The following is a 21,968-nucleotide window of genomic DNA, read 5'->3' as shown; positions in this document are numbered from 1 at the left end:
ACGGAGCAGGAGAGAGACCTTGGGGTGATAGTGTCTAATGATATGAAGTCGGCGAAACAATGCGACAAGGTGATTGCAAAAGCCAGAAGAATGCTGGGATGCATAGAGAGAGGAATATCGAGTAAGAAAAGGGAAGTGATAATCCCCTTGTACAGGTCCTTGGTGAGGCCTCACCTGGAGTACTGTGTTCAGTTCTGGAGACCGTATCTACAAAGAGACAAGGACAAGTTGGAGGCGGTACAGAGAAGGGCGACCAGGAAGGTGGAGGGTCTTCATCGGTTGACATACGAGGAGAGATTGAAGAATCTAAATATGTACACCCTGGAGGAAAGGAGGAGCAGGGGTGATATGATTCAAACTTTCAGATACTTGAAAAACTTTAACGATCCAAAGACAATGACAAACCTTTTCCAACAGAAAAAAATCAGCAGAACCAGAGGTCACGAGCTGAGGCTCCAAGGAGGAAGACTAAGAACCAATGTCAGGAAGAATTTCTTCACGGAGAGAGTGGTGGATGCCTGGAATGCCCTTCCGGAGGAAGTGGTGAAGTCCAAAACTGTGAAGCACTTCAAAGGGGCATGGGATAAATATTGTGGATCCATCAGGTCCAGAGGACGCATATAAAGAGCAGGTAGTAAAATACTGCACGGAGCGGCAGTAGCCACAGAGGCATTCACGGAGCGGGATGCCAGTGGCCAGTGGTAGGTGTCCACCTTCATGGAGCGGAAGGATGTAGGGCTGTCATCTCCCAATTAAATAAAAAACAAAAACAAAAAACAAAACAGGGATGGGATCCATCAGGTCTAGAGGACACATATAAAGAGCAGGTAGTAAAATACTGCACGGAGCGGCAGTAGCCACAGAGGTGCCAGTGGTAGGTGTCCATATAAAGAGCAGGTAGTAAAATACTGCACAGAGCGGCAGTAGCCACAGAGGCATTCACGGAGCGGGATGCCAGTGGCCAGTGGTAGGTGTCCACCTTCACGGAGCGGAAGGATGGAGGGCTGTCATCTCCCAATTAAATAAATAATAAAAAAACCCAGGGATGGGATCCATCAGTTCTAGAGGACGCATATAAAGAGCAGGTAGTAAAACACTGCATGGAGCGGCAGTAGCCACAGAGGCATTAACGGAGCGGGATGCCAGTGGCCGGTGGTAGGTGTCCACCTTCACAGAGTAGAAGGATGAAGGGCATCCATCTCCCAATTAAAAAAAGAAAAGAAAAAAAGAAAAAAAAACAGGGATGGGTTCATGGGCTTATAGGTATTACCAATTATTAGGCTTTTCAATATTTGATGATAGTTAATGTGACTTTCAAGGCATTCTTCACTTTCGGTGCATGTCCGGCATGACTCCTTGCTTCAATGACAGGGGAAAAGAAAAACTGATACTTCACACATTTCCAGCATTGCCCTCTGCTTCATGGCAGAGAGCTATGCTGCCGCTTACCCAACTAATCAAACTTAATATTTCACTTGGAAGCAGCTCCAGCACTGCTCTCTACATTAATGGTGGGGGTGAAAAGGGAATTAGAACATAAGGTTACTAAGAGCCAAGAGAAACAGTTAAGTATGGGAACAGGTGTGTGGGGCTTGCTGGGCAGACTGGATGGACCGGTTGGTCTTCTTCTGCCGTCATTTCTATGTTTCTATGTTTCTATGACAGTGGGTTTGGTCAGACTGTTCCTCTGGGGCTCTTTGAGGGGTTAAATTTAATTCTTACTTTTCTTTCCCCCCCCCCCCCCCCCGAGCCCATTTTTAGCCTACTTTCAATGGAGATAGTAGACTTATAAGATTGCCATGTAATACTATGCTTAGGAAGATTTTCAAGCAGTAGGACACTGAAAAAAAACCCAAGCTTACTTCTGTTCTCCTTGGAGGCAGAATTTTTGCTATGTTCTTTGTCTGCAGCATCTGATAATATCTTTCTGATTTTTTAGTAAAAAGTGTAAAGCTTAGTTCTATTTCACTTTGATATTGAATTTTTAGCTTGGATCGCTTTATTCCATTTATGGGATCAAAACTGTACAGAAGGCAGTAATAACTGAAGTTTGCTGTTTTCCTTCACAATATTTTTTAAATAAATAAAATGGCTTTATTCTGCGTTCTACATAAATTCATGCCTTTGGTATTGTACAACACCCTGTGTATGTTGGAAAAACTGGATTTTTGAACTAAAAATAAAGGCTTTGGATTTTAGCAACAATACAGATTTATCTGGAAGGTTAATATAAGCATTTTTTTTGTTTGCTATTTTAAAAATAGAGGGTTCACCTTCACTTTCAAATAGGATTTTACCTACACTAAGCAAGTAAAACTTGCAAATAGAGGCCCTAGAATAGGAAAAGTAATATGTTTAAAAAATTCTGTACCTAGCTTATATTATTGGGTAAGTACTATCATATTTGAACATTTGCCTGCTGATATAGTTCAATGCAGCTGTGTTAAATTATTGGATTCCAGCAACACAGGCAGAACAAGATCAAAAGGGAAGAAAGATTGAGGGTAAGGCACATGGCATGTGCATTACTTTATTATTGGTTTCAGCAAAGATTTTCTAGCACTGTTTTGAGGACAGAGGAAGGTATTTGAACTCTTTATGTGCTGTTCTTGTAATGCTATAGTGATGTACATGAGCTTTGCTAAATGATTTCTGTTTAAGTGGTCAGTGGTTAATCATATTCATAGGTACTTTTTACTTCAAACCGTCACATTTTAGGACCACTTGTTTACATCATTGATTACACATCTTTTTGTGAATGTTTCATCTGAGCAAAATTTATGAGGGTCACCAATTTTCATTGCATCAAGTCAGTTTATTTCAAAGATTTTATAAAACATCTTTTTTCCCCCCCCCTTAGATACATCATCATGCTGTTATCTTGCAAAGGACAACTTAATGTGCCGTGATGTTTGCGAACAGGTAAGTATTTGTTACACATTAGGAATAAGAATATAAGAAATGCAATACTGGTCAGCCCAAAAGTCCATCGAGCCCAACATCATGCCTCTGGCAGTGACCAATCCAGGTCACAAGTTCCTGGTAGAATTCCAAAGAATTTATTTATTTTATTTATTTATATTCTTTTTTATACCGAAATATAGCATAGTGCCTTCATTCCGGTTTACAGTGTAACAACAAATTCATACAATGAACAGTTATAAAATTATAAATATAACACCAAATAAAGATAGAATATATATATATAACATCTCAGCAGAAGCAGATTATAACATGTTAGAATGAAGGTGGTTGTGAAAGGTATATATAGATCATATCATTCTGTGTATGATTGTCTAAACAACCATGCTTTTAATTCTTTTTTAAAGTTTTTGGGATCTTTGATGGAGCTTAGGTATCCTGGGATAGAGTTCCATTCTTTTGGTCCAGCTATAGAGAAGGCTCTATGTCTCGTAGAATAGGTGCAATCTTTCTTTCTGATAATTAGGATAAGCATTGGCTTCCCCAAGTCTGCAAAGCTAATAGTGGTTTATGAACTTTTCCTCCAGGAACTTGATTAAACCCAGCTATGCTAACTGCTTTCACCACATCCTCTGGCAACAAATTCCAGGGCTTAATTATATGTTCAGTGAAAAATACTTTTTCTAATTTGCTTTAAAAGTGCTACTTGTTAACTTTATGGAGTGTCCTCTAGTCCTAGTACTATTGCTTCCCTGTTTACACATTCCATCCGACTCATGATTTTATACACCTCTATCATATCTCCTCTCAACTATTTCTGTTCCTTGCTGAAGAACCTTAACCTGTTTAGTCTTTCCTTATAGGTAAGCCATTCCATTTATCATCATTTTGGTTGCCCTTCTCTTTAGTTTTTCAGGTTCTTGTTATGTGAACGGCCTCAGAAGGCCTTGCATTCTGTTGAGAAGGGTGTTTTCGTGTGCCCTTGGGCCTCAGCCCGACCCCAGATGGATCCAGGGCCGAACCGAGGGTTGACGGTGTGTTCCAGCATGGCTGACAGTCTTACCCTCTGCCAGGCCTGCAAGCTCCCAAGGCCAACAACATGATGTTGGAAAGTGAATGGTCCTCCGACCATTCCGAGCCCTTTCGACCTGCCGCTTAGATCGTCATGGAGCAGCAGGCCTGGCCTGAGGATGAGGGCAGACGGGCCTTGACATGAAGACATGACACCTGGGTCGATGCTACGGCATCGCAGACGAAGGCATGACACCAAGGCTGAGGCGGACGGCATCAGAGACGAGGGCTGGAACAAGACATGACACCAAGGCTGATGCGAAGACATCACGGACCAGTGGTCAATGCGACGGCATCCCGGACCAGGGTCGATGTGACGACATCAGGAACAAGACGTTGAAGCGAAGACATGGCACCAAGACTGATGCAACGGCATACAGGACGAGGCGGGGAACTTGACGAAGTCCAGACAAGACGAGAAGCTGGGAGGGTGAACATTGCCACTGTCTCTCAGTGCGCCCTACTCAGCCCACCTTCACGAGTGGACCCAATGGGCTGGTCGCGGACCACCCTGTCCCACTGCGCTCCCTACACAGCCCGAGGGGGCTGGTCACGGACCACGCTGAGAACGGGATGAGCGCAGGGAAGAATCCAGTCGAAGTGGGACTCCGACGATGGAGCCAGTTGTCGCCCGAAGCACCACAAAGGTTGGCAGGACATGACAGCTCAGGAGCACAGGAACGAATTCCACCTGTAGGCACTCCACGCTCAGGAAAGACGTCATCCGAGGGAGCACGGCCTGACAGGGCCAGAAGGCTCAGGAGTGCTGAAGCGAAACACCAGGACACCTGGACAAGGACCTCAGGCACGAGACATGACTTGATGTGACATGAAGAGATGAAACAAAGAGGAGCTCCACGAAGAAGACCTGACTGAGCTCTAGCAGGCAGGAGCTTCCAGAGTGAAGTAACTCCAATGCAAGGCGAAGACGTAATGCGAAGACAGCCCTTTTATAGGGCTAGGCAGGAAATCAGTCCAGGTGGGGCCCAATACACTTCCTGTGGCTGGCCCTTTAAATACTGAAGAGAGGCGCAGCCGCGCGCTTAGGAGGAAGGAAGCAGGAACTGTGCAGGACCGTGGACAGCAGTCCTGCACGACGTCGTCGCGTAAGAGCAGGGCTGGGCCTGAAGGCAGGCCACGATGACGGCAGCGGCTCCAGCCGCTGCAGGAGGCCCCGGGACAGCTCCAGCTGCTAATCCAGACCGGGGCTGCGGCCTTTTGGCCGCGAAGATTAGGATGATGGCGGCGGCTCCCAGCCGCATGGTGGCAAAGTGAAGTCCCTGGCTTCTGCCGCGGCGAAGGCAAGACACCAGGGCAGCTTCCAGGCCGCAGGAGGAATGGCAAGTCCGCGGCTCTGGCCGCGCAGGAAGGCCCGACTCCGGCGGCGTCCGTGCCGTGTTGGGCAGCAAACAGAAGCAATACAGTGAGGTAAGCAGGGCCTGCTCATGGGGGTTAACTCCGCGGACAGGGCTCATAACAGTTCTGGATCATTTAATATTTTGTATATTTAAAATCTGAAGGTTGCCTCTAACATTTCTCATAAAATGGATGTCTTTCACAAGGAGTGGAAAAATCCCAGGTACCTGTATGTCTAAAATACAGTGCTGCATCCTGAAGCAGCCTTCTGCTATTAGGCCACACACAAATGGAGTTGTTGGTGGAGGGTGAGGTGGAGCTTGGGCTGGGGCTCTGTTGCAGCACTGAGAGGAAGAAAATGGAAAGGAGGTGGAGTTAGTTGGGGAAGTGCTTGGAAGGAGGGAGGAAGGGTCTGTAGGAGTGTTAGGAGTGGGAGAAACTAGAAGGTGACATAGGGATAGTTGAAACAATGTTAAAAATGAAAACAAAAAAACCCAAAAAGCCAAATTTAGGCTCTTAGGTAGAAAGCTTAAATCTAGAACCTGCAGGGTAGCATTCTCTGAAATGCTCCCTGTTCCACGCGCAGGTCACCAGAGGCAGGTAGAGCTCCGGAGACTCAATGCGTGGATGAGACGATGGTGCAAGGAAGAGGGATTTAGTTTTGTTAGGAACTGGGGAACCTTTTGGGGAAGGGGGAGTCTCTTCCGAAGGGATGGGCTCCACCTTAACCAGGGTGGAACCAGACTGCTGGCGCTAACCTTTAAAAAGGAGATAGAGCAGCTTTTAAACTAGAACAAAGGGGAAAGCCAACAGTCGCTCAGCAGTGCATGGTTCGGAGGGAGGTATCTACAAAGGATACTAATGATGCATTAGAATTAGGGCATCCCGACAGTGAGATTCCAATAATTAGAAAAATAGTCCAAGTGCCTGTAACTAAAAACTCTCCTGAGTTAAAATTTTTTTTAACTTATCCCTATCAATTAAAAAGCAGAATGAAAATACAAACAAAAAACACACTTTGAAATGTTTGTATGCCAAAACCAGAAGTCTAAGAAGTAAGATGGGAGAATTAGAATGTATAGCAGTGAATGTTGACATAGACTTAATTGGCATCTCAGAGACATGGTGGAAAGAGGATAACCAATGGGACAGCGCTATACCGGGGTACAAATTATATCACAATGACAGAGAGGAGCACCCGGGAGGAGGTACGGCGCTTTATGTCCGGGATGGCATAGAGTCCAACAGGATAAACATCCTGCATGAGACTAAATACAAAATTGAATCTTTATGGGTAGAAATCCCTTGTATGTCGGGGAAGACTATAGTTATAGGTGTATACTACCGTCCACCTGGTCAAGATGATGAAACGGACAAAAAAATGCCAAGAGAAATTAGGGAAGCTAACCAAATTGGTAGTGCAGTAATAATGGGAGACTTAATTACCCCAATATTGACTGGGTAAATGTATCGTCGGGACACAGTAGAGAGATAACGTTCCTGGATGAAATAAATGATAGCTTTATGGAGCAATTGGTTCAGGAACTGACGAGAGAGGGAGCAATTTTAGATCTAATTCTCAGAGGAGTACAGGACTTGGTGCGAGAGGTAACGGTGGTGGGGCCGCTTGGCAATAGTGATCATAATATGATCAAATTTGATATAATGACTGGAAGAGGAACAATGTGCAAATCCACGGCTCTCGTGCTAAACTTCCAAAAGGGAAACTTTGATAAAATGAGAAAAATTGTTAGAAAAAACCTGAAAGGAGCAGCTACAATAGTAAAAAAAAAATGTCCAAGAGGCGTGGTCATTGTTAAAAAAATACCTTCCTAGAAGCACAGTCCAGATGTATTCCACACATTAAGAAAGGTGGAAAGAAGGCAAAACGATTACCGGCATGGTTAAAAGGGAGGTGAAAGAAGCTATTTTAGCCAAAAGATCTTCATTCAAAAATTGGAAGAAGGATCCAACAGAAGAAAATAGGATAAAGCACAAACGTTGGCAAGTTAAATGTAAGACATTGATAAGACAGGCTGAGAGAATTTGAAAAGAAGTTGGCTGTAGAGGCAAAAACTCACAGTAAAAACTTTTTTAAATATATCTGAAGCAGAAAACCTGTGAGGGAGTCAGTTGGACCACTAGATTATTGAGGGGTTAAAGGGGCACTTGGGGGAAGATAAGGCCATCGCAGAAAGATTAAATGATTTCTTTGCTTCGGTGTTTACTGAAGAGGATGTTTGGGAGGTACCCGTAATGGAGAAGGTTTTCATGGGTAATGATTCAGATGGACTGAATCAAATCACGGTGAACCTAGAAGATGTGGTAGACCTGATTGACAAACTGAAGAGTAGTAAATCATCTGGACCGGATGGTATACACACCAGAGTTCTGAAGGAACTAAAAAATGAAATTTCAGAACTATTAGTAAAAATTTGTAAACTATCATTAAAATCATCCATTGTACCTGAAGACTGGAGGATAGCAAATGTAACCCCAATATTTAAAAAGGGCTCCAGGGGCGATCCGGGAAACTACAGACTGGTTAGCCTGACTTCAGTGCCAGGAAAAATAGTGGAAAGTATTCTAAGCATCAAAATCACAGAACATATAGAAAGACATGGTTTAATGGAACAAAGTCAGCATGGCTTTACCCAAGGCAAGTCTTGCCTCACAAATCTGCTTCACTTTTTTTGAAGGAGTTAATAAACATGTGGATAAAGGTCAACCGGTAGATGTAGTATACTTGGATTTTCAGAAGGCGTTTGACAAAGTTCCTCATGAGAGGCTTCTAGGAAAAGTAAAAAGTCATGGGATAGGTGGCAATGTCCTTTCGTGGATTGCAAACTGGTTAAAAAATAGGAAACAGAGAGTAGGATTAAATGGACAATTTTCTCAGTGGAAGGGAGTGGACAGTGGAGTGCCTCAGGGATCTGTATTGGGACCCTTACTTTTCAATATATTTATAAATGATCTGGAAAGAAATACGACGAGTGAGATAATCAAATTTGCAGATGACACAAAATTGTTCAGAGTAGTTAAATCACAAGCAGATTGTGATAAATTGCAGGAAGACCTTGTGAGACTGGAAAATTGGGCATCCAAATGGCAGATGAAATTTAATGTGGATAAGTGTAAGGTGATGCATATAGGGAAAAATAACCCATGCTATAATTACACAATGTTGGGTTCCATATTAGGTGCTACTACCCAAGAAAGAGATCTAGGCCTCATAGTGGATAACACATTGAAATCGTTGGTTCAGTGTGCTGCGGCAGTCAAAAAAGCAAACAGAATGTTGGGAATTATTAGAAAGGGAATGGTGAATAAAACAGAAAATATCATTCTGTACAATTCTGGTCGCCGCATCTCAAAAAAGATATAATTGCGATGGAGAAGGTACAGAGAAGGGCTACCAAAATGATAAGGGGAATGGAACAGCTCCCCTATGAGGAAAGACTAAATAGGTTAGGACTTTTCAGCTTGGAGAAGAGACGGCTAAGGGGGGATATGATAGAGATGTTTAAAATCATGAGAGGTCTAAAAATGGGTAGATGTGAATCGGTTATTTACTCTTTCGGATAATAGAAAGACTAGGGGGCACTCCATGAAGTTAGCATGGGGCACATTTAAAACTAATCGGAGAAAGTTCTTTTTTACTCAACGCAAAATCAAACTCTGGAATTTGTTGCCAGAGGATGTGGTTAGTGCAGTGAGTATAGCGGTGTTTAAAAAAGGATTGGATAAGTTCTTGGAGGAGAAGTCCATTACCTGCTATTAAGTTCACTTAGGGGCGGATTTTAAAAGCCCTGCTCTCGTAAATCCGCCCGGATTTACGCGAGCAGGGCCTTGCGTGCCGGCATGCCTATTTTCCATAGGCCTGCCGGCGCGCGCAGAGCCCCGGGACTCGCGTAAGTCCCGGGGTTTTTTGTCGGGGGGCGTGTCAGAGGCGTGTCGGGGGCGGGGCCGATCGACGCAGCGTTTTGGGGGCGGGACGCGGCGTTTCGGGGGCAGGCCCGGGGGCGTGGTTTCGGCCTGGGGCAGTTCGGGGCGTGGTCGCGCCCTCCGGAACCGCCCCCGGGTCGCGTCTCGGCGCGCCAGTGGCCCGCTGGCGTGCGTGGATTTACGTCTCCCTCCGGGAGGCGTAAATCCATGGACAAAGGTAGGGGGGGGGTTTAGATAGGGCCGGGGGGGTGGGTTAGGTAGAGGAAGGGAGGGGAAGGTGAGGGGAGGGCAAAAGAGAGTTCCCTCCGAGGCTGCTCCGAAATCCGAAAACGGAGGCAGGCTGTGCGCGTCGGCTGCCCAAAATCGGCAGCCTTGCGCGCGCTGATCCTGGATTTTAGCAGATACGCGCGGCTACGTGCGTATCTACTAAAATCCAGCGTACTTTTGTTGGCGACTGGTGCGCCAACAAAAGTACGCGAACGCCGCATTTTTTAAAATCTAACCCCTTAGAGAATAGCCACTGCCATTAGCAATGGAACAAGGAATAGACTTAGTTTTTGGGTACCTGCCAGGTTCTTGTGGCCTGGATTGGCCACTGTTGGAAACAGGATGCTGGGCTTGATGGATCCTTGGTCTGACCCAGTATGGCATTTTCTTATGTTCTTATGTAATAAATTGAGTGGAAGGGTTAAAGAAAAATTTTCCCTGGCTTCTAAAGATTTCTGTGAATAGCCCTGGAAAAATCCATGGCATGTAAACTTTGGAACCTTTTACAAGACAATGGAACAGATACCAGTGGGTCTGTGGTTCGAAATAAGGAGTCAGGTTTATTGCTGGGCTGAGGGGGGAAGAAGCTGGAAGGGAGGTGGGGTTGAAAGAATTCTTCTACATTCAGGCAGGCCAATCCATATCTCTACCAGCAAATGGATTTGAAGTAAAGCTGACATCAGCCTGCCAGTAATCCCCGTCTCCAGCAGATGGTGGACATGCATCTCCTTACTGGGGATTGCTTTTAGCAAAAAAATAAAATAAAGGAAAAAATTATAAGTTTGGAAGCGCCGCTTGAGCTCCTGAGGTGACACCAGTGGATCCTTCCAACCTAGTCAGGCATGGATTTAAAAAAAAAAAAAAAAAAAGCAGTTGGATGACAAGGGAGGCTCAGCAGTGAAGGCCTTTGCCCCCTCCCCACCCCCCCTTTAGTCTGAGATCCGTTCATGCTCTCAGCTAATGAGGACTGAGCTCATATAAAGGCAATATAAAACAAAAATAAATACGAGAAGTTTTATTTCTCCTATTCCTTTTCTTACCGGGTTTTCTTCCCTTGGAGTTAGTTGGCATCTTTTCCCCTTCTTCCCTCTCACTTCTTTGGGGAGTTCAGTGAGCAGCCTTTGGTTAGGCCCTGCTCCCAGACTTGTTTTCTCCAGCAGCATGGTAGGCCATGGTGTGTTTTCTGTTTTGTTTTTTTTTCCCCCCCATGTGCTTGAATGCACATATTCTTGCTGTGTGGCAGCATGGTGATGCACATGTGCACACCTACTTGTGTGCATAAGGCCGCAGCCTATATTTATGCGTATAGGGGTACTTGCTGGGGTTTCCTGTGGACATGTTCCTACAGCCTTCCAAGAGCATGTATTTGTACACGTACTTTATTTTAAGTGTGCAAGTAGTTGCATACAGTTAAGTGCGGGGATGTACATGAGAACATAAGAAATGCCATACTGGATCAGACCAAGGGTCCATCAAGCCCAGTATCCTGTTTCCAGCAGTGGCCAATCCAAGTCACAAGTACCTGGCAAGTACCCAAACATTAGACAGATCACAAGCTACTATTGCTTATTAATTACTGTAATAGTAGTTTATAGACTTAACCTCTAGGAACTTATCCAAACCTTTTTTAAACCCAGTAACACTAACTGCTGAAACCACATCCTCTGGCAATGAATTCCAGAGTTTAACAATGCGCTGAGTGAAAAAGAATTTTCTTTGATTTGTTTTAAATGAGCTACTAACTTCATGGAGAGTAAATAACCAATTTACATTAACTTGTTCAAGTCCTTTCATGATTTTGTAGACTTCTATCATATCCCCCCCTCAGTCGTCTCTTCTCCAAACCGAACAGCCCTAACTTCCTTAGCCTTTCCTCATAGGGCAGTCATTTCATGCCCATATCATTTTGGTCTCCCTTCTCTGCACTTTCTCCAGTGCATCTATATCCTTTTTGTGATGCTGTGACCAGAATTGCGCACAGTATTCAAGGTGCGCTCTCACCATGGAGCGATACAGAGGCATTATGACATACTCCATTTTATTTTCCATTCCCTTCCTAATAATTGCTAACATTCTGTTTGCTTTTTTCATTGCCACAGTACACTGGGCCGACGATTTCAATGTATTATCCACTATGACGCCTAGATCTCTAACATTGTGTAACTACAACAAGGGTATTTTTCCCTATTGCATCAATTTTCGCTTGTCCATGTTAAATTTCATCTGCCATTTGGAAGCCCAATCTTCCAGTCTCACAAGGCCCTCCTGCAGTTCATCACAATCCACTTGAGATTTAACTACTCTGCATAATTTTGTGTCTTCCGCAAATTTGATCACCTCACTCATCATACCCCTTTCCAGATAATTTATGAATATATTAAAAAGCACCAGTCCAGGTACAGATCCCTGATGCACTCCTTTTTGCACTGTGAAAACTGACCATTTAATCCTACTCTGTTTCCTGTCTTTTAACCAACTTGCTGTCCACAAAAGGACATCGCCTCCAATCCCATGACTTTTTAGTTTTCTTAGAAGCTTCTCATGCTGGACTTTGTCGAACACCTTCTGGAAATCCAAATATACCACATCTACCGGTTCACCTTTGTCCACATGTTTATTCATCCTTTCAAAAAATGTAGGAGATTTGTGAGGTAAGACTTCCTGTGGGTAAATCCATGTTGGCTGTGTCAAACCATGTCTATCTATGCTCTGTTTCTTTCATAGAGATGAATTAAAGTGTCTGTTGTCTCTGACTCTGAAGACACTTGGTGTAGATAGGGGTGATTTTATGGGTGCGCAAAAGGAGGAGTCCATATTGGTCACCCTACACAAAGCATCATGTTTCTTTCCCCTTCTAGAGACTATTCAAGAGTTGATTGACCTTAAATGGAGCGCTCCTGAGGCAAACTTTAAGGGGTGTGCTCTTTAGCTGGTCTATACCCCTTGGATCCAAAGGCAAGGGAACAGTTACATTTCCCAAAGGTGGATACACTGGTGTGTTCTGTTACCAAGCGGATCACCATTTTGGTGGAAGGAGGAGCAGCTCTAAGGGGTGCTCGGGATAGGAGAATTTAGGCTATCCTTAAGCAGGCTTTTGAGGCCATGGTGATTAATTTGCAAATTGCTTCTTGTTGCTTCCTGGCAGCTTGGGCCACTCTGTTTCACTCAGGAGGCTGAGGGAGTGGGGTCATCTGGCAGAAAGGTAATAGAACCAGGAGCTACCGCCTTAGCTGATGTGACTGTGACCTTATTCGAACAGCTGCCAGGGTGGTGGCTTCTGTGATAGTGGCTAGGTGTCAGCTGTAGCTGTGAAATTGGTCAATGGACACACTTTCCAAATCCAATCTCAGAAGGTTACCCTTTATGCGTTCTTTTTTATTCGGCAGTGAGTTGGAGAAAATGGCAAATAGATGGGGGAATCCCAGGTCCCTCATTTGTTGGAGGATAAAATGCCGGCCTCATGTCTCTTTTGGACTGTAGGCCTCTCTAGAGAGTACAAGTGTTTTCACCCTTATAAGGGAGCGATTTACTCAAAAGCCTTGTCCCTTCGGTACATGTCAGTCCTTTCGGTTCAGAAAACCTTGGAAGGATGTAGGCTCCGGGACCAGAGCATCTTGACCTCACCTACTGGTGCAGAAGATAGGCAGATGTCTATTTCGCTTTTATCAGAGATGGGTCCAGATCACATCCTAGAAGTGATAAGGGAGCTATGCTCTAGAATTTCTTCGCATTCCTCCGGATGCCTATAAGATCTCTCTCTGCAACTCTCTACAGAAGAGGGTGGCAGTTGAGACTACCTTATGAAGGCTGTAGGATTTAAAGGCCGTGGCTCCTGTTCCCAAATCGCAAGTAAATATGGGCCGCTATTCCATTAATTTTGTCATACCCTAAAAGGAGGGGTCCTTTTAGCCTATCCTGGATCTCAGAGGTGTCAGTCGATATTTGTGGGCAATTTATTTCCGAATGGAAATACTGTGCTCTGTAATAATGGCAGTGCAATCAGGGGAATTTCTCACGTTTCTGGACCTGCCGGAGGCATATCTGCATATTCCCATTTGATGGGAACATAAACGGTTCCTGCGGTTTGCTATTCTGGGACATCATTAGTTTCAGGGCCCTGCCCTTTGGGCTGGCCACTGCACCCAGGACCTTCTCCAAGGTTGTAGTGGTAGTAGCGGTGTTCTTGCGCAAGGACGGCATCCTGGTTCATTTGTATCTGCATAAGAACATAAATTGCCATTCTGGGTCAGACCAAGGGTCCATCAAGCCCAGCATCCTGTTTCGAAACCAGGCCACAAGAACCTGGCAATTACCCAAACACTAAGAAGATCCCATGCTACTGATGCAATTAATAGCAGTGGCTGTTCCTTAAGTAAACTTGATTAATAGCAATTAATGGACGTCTCCTCCAAGAACTTATCCATACCTTTTTTGAACCCAGCTACACTAACTGCACTAACCACATCCTCTAGCAACAAATTCCAGAGCTTTATTGTGCGTTAAGTGAAAAAGAATTTCTCCGCTTAGTCTTAAATGTGCTACTTGCTAACTTCATGGAATGCCCCCTAGTCCTTCTATTATTCGAAAGTGTAAATAACCGATTCACATCTACTCGTTCAAGACCTCTCATGATTTTAAAGACCTCTATCATATCCCCCCTCAGCCATCTCTTCTCCAAGCTGAACAGCCCTAACCTCTTCAGCCTTTCCTCATAGGGGAGCTGTTCCATCCCCTTTATCATTTTGGTTGTCCTTCTCTGTACCTTCTCCATCGCAACTATATCTTTTTTTGAGATTCGGCGACCAGAATTGTACACAGAATTCAAAGTGTGGTCTCACCATGGAGTGAAATAGAGGCATTATGACATTTTCTGTTTTATTAACCATTCCCTTCCTAATAATTCCTAATGTTCTGTTTGCTTTTTTGACTGCTGCAGCACACTGAGCCGACGATTTTAAAGTATTATCCACAATGATGCCTAGATTTTTTTCCAAGTGGCAGTTCGTAATATGGAACCTAACATCATGTAACTACAGCAAGGGTTATTTTTCCCTATATGCAAGGGTTATTTTTCCCTATATGCAACACCTTGCACTTGTCCACATTAAATTCCATTTGCCATTTGGATGCCCAGTCTTCCAGTCTTGCAAGGTCCTCCTGTAATGTATCAGAATCCGCTTATGATTTAACTATTCTGAATAATTTTGTATCATCCGCAAATTTGATAACCTCACTAGTCGTATTCCTTTCCAGATCATTTATATATATATTGAAAAGCACCGGTCCAAGTACAGATCCCTGAGGCACTCCACTGTTTACCCTTTTCCACTGAGAAAATTGACCATTTAATCCTACTCTCTGTTTCCTGTCTTTTAACCAGTTTGTAATCCACGAAAGGACATTGCCTCCTATCCCATGACTTTTTAGTTTTCTTAGAAGCCTCTCTTGAGGGAATTTGTCAAACGCCTTCTGAAAATCCAAATACACTACATCAACCGATTCACTTATATCCACATGTTTATTAACCCCTTCAAAAAAATGAAGCAAATTTGTTAGGCAACACTTTCCTTGGGTAAGTCCATGTTGACTCTGGTCCATTAAACCATGTCTTTCTATATGCTCTACGATTGATACTGGTTGATTCGGGCCAAAAGTGTGGAAGAGAGTCACCTGGCTTCTCTCACGGTGGATTCCTTGCTGCAAGATCTAGGCTGGGTAGTGAACTTGGCCAAGAGCAGCTACAGCTGTCTCAGATGCTGTATTATCTAGGTATTCGTTTTGATATGAAGCAGGGCAATGTGTCTGCCAGAGAGTCGCATTCAGAAGTTGATTGCTAAAGTTCAAACCCTAAGAAGGACTATTCACCCGACAATGTGATCTTAAGTACAGGTCCTGGGATTGATGGCAGCCTAGTTGGTGGTTGTCCCCTGGGCGAAGGTGCATATGCGGCCTCTTCAACGCACATTGCTTTCTCGTTGGCATCAGCAGTCACCGAGGTACATGGTGAGGCTTCACTTGCCATTGGAGGTAAGCGTTCAATTGCAGTGGTGGTTACAGGCAGATTATCTCAGGAAGGGAATTTCCTTGGAGTCACCGGATTGGTTAGTGCTCACAATAGATGTGCACCTTCTGGGTTGCGGAGCTCATTGTTGGGAGTTGATGGTGCAAAGTTGTTGGAGTGCTGAGAACATTCATGGAACATTAATCGATTGAAAGCACATGCTGTCCAGCTGGTGTGCTTGAAGTTCACTGAGCATCTAGAGGCTGAGGTGGTCAGGATAATGTCGGACAGTGTGATGATGGTGGCTTACGTCAGACATTAGGGCAAAACCAGAAGCCAGCAGGTGTTGGAGGAGATAGATGCGCCCATGATATGGGCAGATCAACATCTGCAAGACATATCCGCCTCCACATTGCTGGAAAGGACAATGTAAAAACAGACTTTCTCAGCGGGCAGAGCTTGGACCAGGAGAGTGGGAGTTAGCGGACGAAGCCTTTAAATTCATAGTGGCATACTGGGGTCACCCACATCTGAATTTACTGGTGACCTCTGGCAACGCAAAGGTTCCACAGTTTTTCAGTCACAGAAGAGATCTGAGAACATTGGGTATCGATGCTCTCATTCAGGTGTGACCGCGGAGCAGGGTGTGTTATGCCTTCCCGCCATGGCATTGATAGGCAGGATCGTTCGAAAGATTGTGGGTCAGACTGCAACTGTACTTTTGGTGGTTCCGAATTGGCCCCTGGAGGCCATGGTATGCCAATTTGATGTGAGGGGACAGTCCTCTCAGGCTGCTGCTCAGGCAGGATCTGTTGCGTCAGGGGCCCTTTCTGCACAATGATCCGGGTCTGTTTTGTCTTACGGTTTGGCTCTTGAGAGGGCTCGGTTATTGAAGCATGGTTATTCTTCTGCAGTAATTTCCACTTTGCACTGAGACAGAAAAGTTTCTACATCTTTGGCTTATGAGTCTGGAGAATTTTTGAGGCCTGGTGTGAGGAGAGAGGTTTGCAGCCTCTCAAAGTGGAAATTTCCATTAATTTTGGAATTTCTACAGGAAGGTTTGCTCAAAAGCTTGGCCCTTAAGTTAAAGTAGCAGCTCTTGCTTGTTATAGAGGGTGAGTCAATGGTGGGCCTTTGTCTTCTTATTGAGATGTGTCCTGGTTCTTGAAGGGAGTTGAGCATCTCCATCCTTTCTTGCGGCTTGTGCCTCTGTGGGACCTTAATCTGGTTTTGAATTTCTGGCAGGTTCTAACTTGTGACCACTACGTGGTCTCTCCTTGCGGCTGTTCACCTTGAAACAGTTTTTCTCACAGGACAAACAGGATGGTAGTCCTTACATATGGGTGACATCATCTGGATGGAACCCAATCATGGAACACTTTTGTCAAAGTTTCTAGAACTTTGACTGGCACCTACTGGGCATGCCCAGCAATGCACTGACCCTGCATCCAGCAGGGGTTACCCTTCAGTCTTCTTTTTTTTCCATTCAACAGTAGCCACGCGGGTTAAGGAGCTCTCTTGAGATTCCTGACAGGAATTTTCCTCACGGAAATTCATTCAAAAATTTTCAAAAAATTCTATCCCATACGGGTCCCACTATCAATATCGATACTCCGCGGTCGAAAGGTAAGGTTTTACCCTTGTTGCGGTCGATTCCCATCGAGTTGTCCCTTCGGGGCCTACCGGCCATCGACCGCACTGTGGCTAAATTTTTGTTGGAGCCATGGCGTAGGGTTTGTGTCGGTGCCCCGACTGTACTCTGACAATGTGAGGTAATCAAATTTGCAGATGATACAAAATTGTTCAGAATAGTTAAATCACAAGCAGATTGTGATAAATTGCAGGAAGACGTTGTGAGGCTGGAAAATTGGGCATCAAAATGGCAGATGAAATTTAATGTGGATAAGTGAAGGTGATGCATATAGGGAAAAATAACCCATGCTATAGTTACACAATGTTAGGTTCCATATTAGGTGCTACTACCCAAGAAAGAGATCTAGGCGTCATAGTGGATAACACATTGAAATTGTCGGTTCAATGTGCTGCGGCAATCAAAAAAAGCAAACAGAATGTTGGGAATTATTAGAAAGGGAATGGTGAATAAAACGAAAAATGTCATAATGCCTCTGTATCGCTCCATGGTGACACCGCACCTTGAATACTGTGTACAGTTATGGTCGCCGCATCTCAAAAAAGATAATTGCGATGGAGAAGGTACAGAGAAGGGCTACCAAAATGATAAGGGGAATGGAACAGCTCCCCTATGAGGAAAGACTAAATAGGTTAGGACTTTTCAGCTTGGAGAAGAGACGGCTAAGGGGGGATATGATAGAGATGTTTAAAATCATGAGAGGTCTAGAATGGGTAGATGTGAATCGGTTATTTACTCTTTCGGATAATAGACTAGGGGGCACTCCATGAAGTTAGCATGGGGCACATTTAAAACTAATCAGAGAAAGTTCTTTTTCACTCAACGCACAATTAAACTCTGGAATTTGTTGCCAGAAGATGTGGTTAGTGCAGTTAGTATAGCTGTGTTTAAAAAAGGATTGGATAAGTTCTTGGAGGAGAAATCCATTACCTGCTATTAATTAAGTTGACTTAGATAATAACCAACGCTATTACTAGCAACGGTGACATGGAATAGGCTTAGTTTTTGGGTACTTGCCAGGTTCTTATGGCCTGGATTGGCCACTGTTGGAAACAGGATGCTGGGCTTGATGGACCCTTGGTCTGACCCAGTATGGCACGTTCTTATGTTCTTAATGTCCATCACTGACCCGCATGGGGTTTGTGTTATGTGTTTGGGGTCCGACCACGATGTCCTAACTTGCACCAAATGTGCCCAAATGACACCGAAGGGCCGTAAGGCCCATTTAGAGAAAATGGACTTTCTCTTTCAGTTAAAAACCCGACTCCATCGACAGCTTAGATGTCGTCTGTTCCGGTGCCATCGACCTTTCGCCAGCACCGGGACACAGCTGCTGTTTGTCTGACGTCGACAATTCCAAAAGTGTCGATAGCCTCCTTGCCTCCTCAGGAAAAGGACCGAAGAGAACATCGTGAAAAGCTTTGACACCGGCATCAGAAGGCTCAGTCCGTCGATCCAAGCATCGACATCAATGTTGATAGAGCCACCGACAAAGAAGCCCTGTCCAGAAAAGGCCCCATCCTCTTCTGTGACTGGGTCACAGAGGCGTTCCCCACCTTCAGTGGTGCTGGGATCTGGTATTCCACCTTCACTTGTGGACCCTCTGGCTACGCCAGTGCTGCCTCCTACTCCGGTGCTGGGGTTCCATGCCTCAGGCTTCCGTGAGGAATTTGATCGGATGATCCAAGAGGCCATCGGTAAAGCACTTAAGGGTTTCCATCCTCCATTGACGCTGGTACCGGTCCCCGAGCCGGTCACCGATCCAATTCCCGTAGCGCTTACTTGAGTAGACTGGATGGGTTGATCGGTGCCCTGCCTCTGATGGAACCAAGAATACCGGTGGGTCCAGTGCCTTCTACACCGATTCCATTATCATTGGATGATGAAGAAACACTGATTCCCATTCCACCATCTGGGATTTTACCATTGACTTGTCCATCGATGTCACTGATCCCTTCGATGCCTCCTTCGATGCCGTTGGTGCCACCTCCCATGCCATTGATGCCTAGGCCTGGTCCTTCAGGATTAGCATCCTTTCTCCCTGCTGGAGACCCACTAGGTGCTGGAGATCAGCCTTACAATCCTTGGACCGATGATTCGTCCCAGGATACAGATGATCTATCATCAGAGCCCTCTCCCCAGATGAAAGACTACGTTCTCCCCCAGAAGATCTGTCTTTTATCAATTTCATCAAGGAAATGTCTGAAACCATTCCTTTCCAACTTCAGACAGAAGAGGACTCTAGGCAAGAGATGCTGGAAGTACTCCAATTTCTTGATGCTCCTAAGGAAATCATGTCCATACCTATTCAAGAAATCCTTCTTGATCTCCTGAAAAGAAACTGGGAACACCCATGTTCCATCCCACCTGTCAACCGCAAGACAGATGCCACCTATCTTGGTGCAGTCAGCTCCTGGGTTCCAGAAGTCTCAGTTGGATCATCATTCTGTGGTTGTTAAATCAGCCCAGAAGAAGGCACAATGTTCAAAACCTCATTCCTCCGTACCTTCAGGGAAAGAACAAAAATCCCTGGATGTTTTTGGCAGGCGTGTCTTCCATGGCTCTATGCTCATATCTCGCATAGCCTGTTACCAGTTATACATGACCCAGTATAACAGAGACCTCTTTAAAAGGATCCAGGACTTCTCTGATTCGTTACCAGAGCAACTCCAGACTCAACTTTGTACTCTAGCTCAGAAAGGTCTGGATGCTGGAAAACACGAGGTCCGCGCTGCTTATGATATCTTTGACACTGCCTCTAGAGTGTCTGCAGCGGGGATTAGTGCATGAAGATGGGCCTGGCTCAAATCCTCGGACTTAAGACCAGAAGTCCAAGACAGGTTGGCAGATCTACCTGTGTGGGCGATAATCTCTTCAGGGAAAAGATCTGAGAGACTGTGGCGCAGTTGAAGGACCTCCATGAAACGCTGCGCCAGCTTTCTTCTGTGCCGTCTGAGTTCCCTTCCGCCCCTAAGAGAACTTTCAGACGAGACTCTAAGCGGCCAACCTACAAGCCAAGAAAATGTTATCCTCCGGCTTCTAGAGGACGCCCTTCCAGACCTTACCAGAAAGGTCAATCCAGGCAGACTTGACTTCAAAATTCTCAGCCAGCTTCTCAGCCTGGACCAGCGTTGGGGTTTTGACTCCTTCCTAGAGTGTAAGCCAACCTCTTCTTCCATCCACACCAGTCGGCGGTTGACACTGCCACTTCAACAGCGCTTGGCACACAGCCACCACAGACCAGTGGGTACTTGCAGTAGTCACCCAAGGTTACCATCTAAATTTCCTGACTGTTCCAGCGGACTCTCCACCTCGGCTGATGTGGGGGAAGTCCGACCACTTTCCCTTGCTCGAGCAGGAGGTCTCATCTCTCCTCCTATCCTGAGCAATAGAACCGGTACCCCTCTCCCAGCAGGGGCAGGGATTTTATTCCCAGTATTTTCTAATACCAAAAAAGTCAGGTGGCATATGCCCGATAACTGGACCTCCGTGCACTAAACAAATTTCTGCACAGAGAAAAATTCAAGATGGTAACCTTGGGCTCTCTACTTCCTCTTCTGCAAAGAGGAGATTGGCTATGCTCTCTAGATCTCCAGGACGCATACACACACACAGCTCAATCACACCATCTCATTGCAAATTCCTGCAATTCCTGGTCAGCCCTAGTCATTTCCAGTACCGTGTACTACCATTCGGCCTGGCGTTTGCGCCATGAGTTTTCACCAAGTGCCTGGTATTGGTTGCAACCTTCCTCAGGAATCAGGGTGTCCATGCCTACCCTTATCTCGACGATTGGTTGATAAGGGCTCTGACTCAGCAGGGCGCGCTAACCTCCCTACGTCTCACTATCAACACCCTGATCTCCTTAGCGTTTCTAATCCACTATCCCAAATCCAAGATAGTTCCATCTCAAACCCTATCCTTTATAGGGGCCGACATAAACACTCTACAGGCAACCCCAGGATCGTGCTTTCACAATTACATCTCTGGCGCATCAGGTACAGTCATGAGTATCTTCAACTGCTCGTCACTTCCTCATACTGTTGGGTCACATGGTGTCCTCAGTGCATGTCATGAGAGTAATGCAGTGCATGCCATGAGAGTAATGCAGTGGACCTTAAAATGCCAGTGGATTCAAGCTTGTCAGCCAATGTCCAGCATTATCCACATTACCAAACAGTTCTGTCTGTCACTAGCCTGGTGGATGCACCACTCCAATCTCATTCAAGGCCTTCCTTTTCAGGCTTCAGATCCTCAAATCACTTTAACAACAGACGCATCCGACCTTGGGTGGGGTGCACGTGTAGGCGACCTGCAGACTCAGGGAACCTGGTCTCCAGAGGAAGCAAAACACCAGATACATTTCCTGGAGCTATGGGCGATCAGATATGCCCTCGAGGTCTTTCAGGATTGCCTATCAAACAAAGCTATCCTGATTCAAACCAACAATAAGGTTGCGATGCGGTACATCAACAAACAAGGGGGAACGGGCTCCTACCTCCTGTGTCAGGAAGCTGCACAGATATGGGCATGGGCCTTTTCCCGCTCGATGTGCCTCAAAGCAACCTACTTGCCGGGAGTGGACAATGTGTTGGCGGACAAGCTGAGTTGCACTTTCCATTCGCATGAGCGGTCTCTCAACCCCACGGTAGCATAAGAACATAAGAACATAAGAAAATGCCATACTGGGTCAGACCAAGGGTCCATCAAGCCCAGCATCCTGTTTCCAACAGTGGCCAATCCAGGCCATAAGAA

General features: G+C 45.3%; 1 protein-coding gene across 3 annotated transcripts in view; it reads left to right on the top strand.

Moving 5' to 3' along the window:
• Window positions 1-21,968, top strand: part of RECK (reversion inducing cysteine rich protein with kazal motifs) — a 631,029-nt gene that overhangs the window by 41,713 nt on the left and 567,348 nt on the right. For 2 of the 3 annotated variants that reach the window (XM_029589886.1, XM_029589885.1), the window contains exon 2: window positions 2,861-2,922. The exons of the other annotated variant lie outside the window; for it this stretch is intronic. In XM_029589886.1, the coding sequence (XP_029445746.1) occupies window positions 2,861-2,922 (62 nt within the window). The remainder of the gene's footprint in view (window positions 1-2,860; window positions 2,923-21,968) is intronic. 3 annotated transcript variants of the gene reach the window in all.

The sequence above is a fragment of the Rhinatrema bivittatum genome, chromosome 2 (assembly GCF_901001135.1).
Source record: "Rhinatrema bivittatum chromosome 2, aRhiBiv1.1, whole genome shotgun sequence".
Classification (NCBI taxonomy): Eukaryota; Metazoa; Chordata; class Amphibia; order Gymnophiona; family Rhinatrematidae; genus Rhinatrema; species Rhinatrema bivittatum.
The sequence above is the reverse complement of the archived record's forward strand: the minus strand, read 5'-3'. Positions and strand labels throughout refer to the sequence as shown.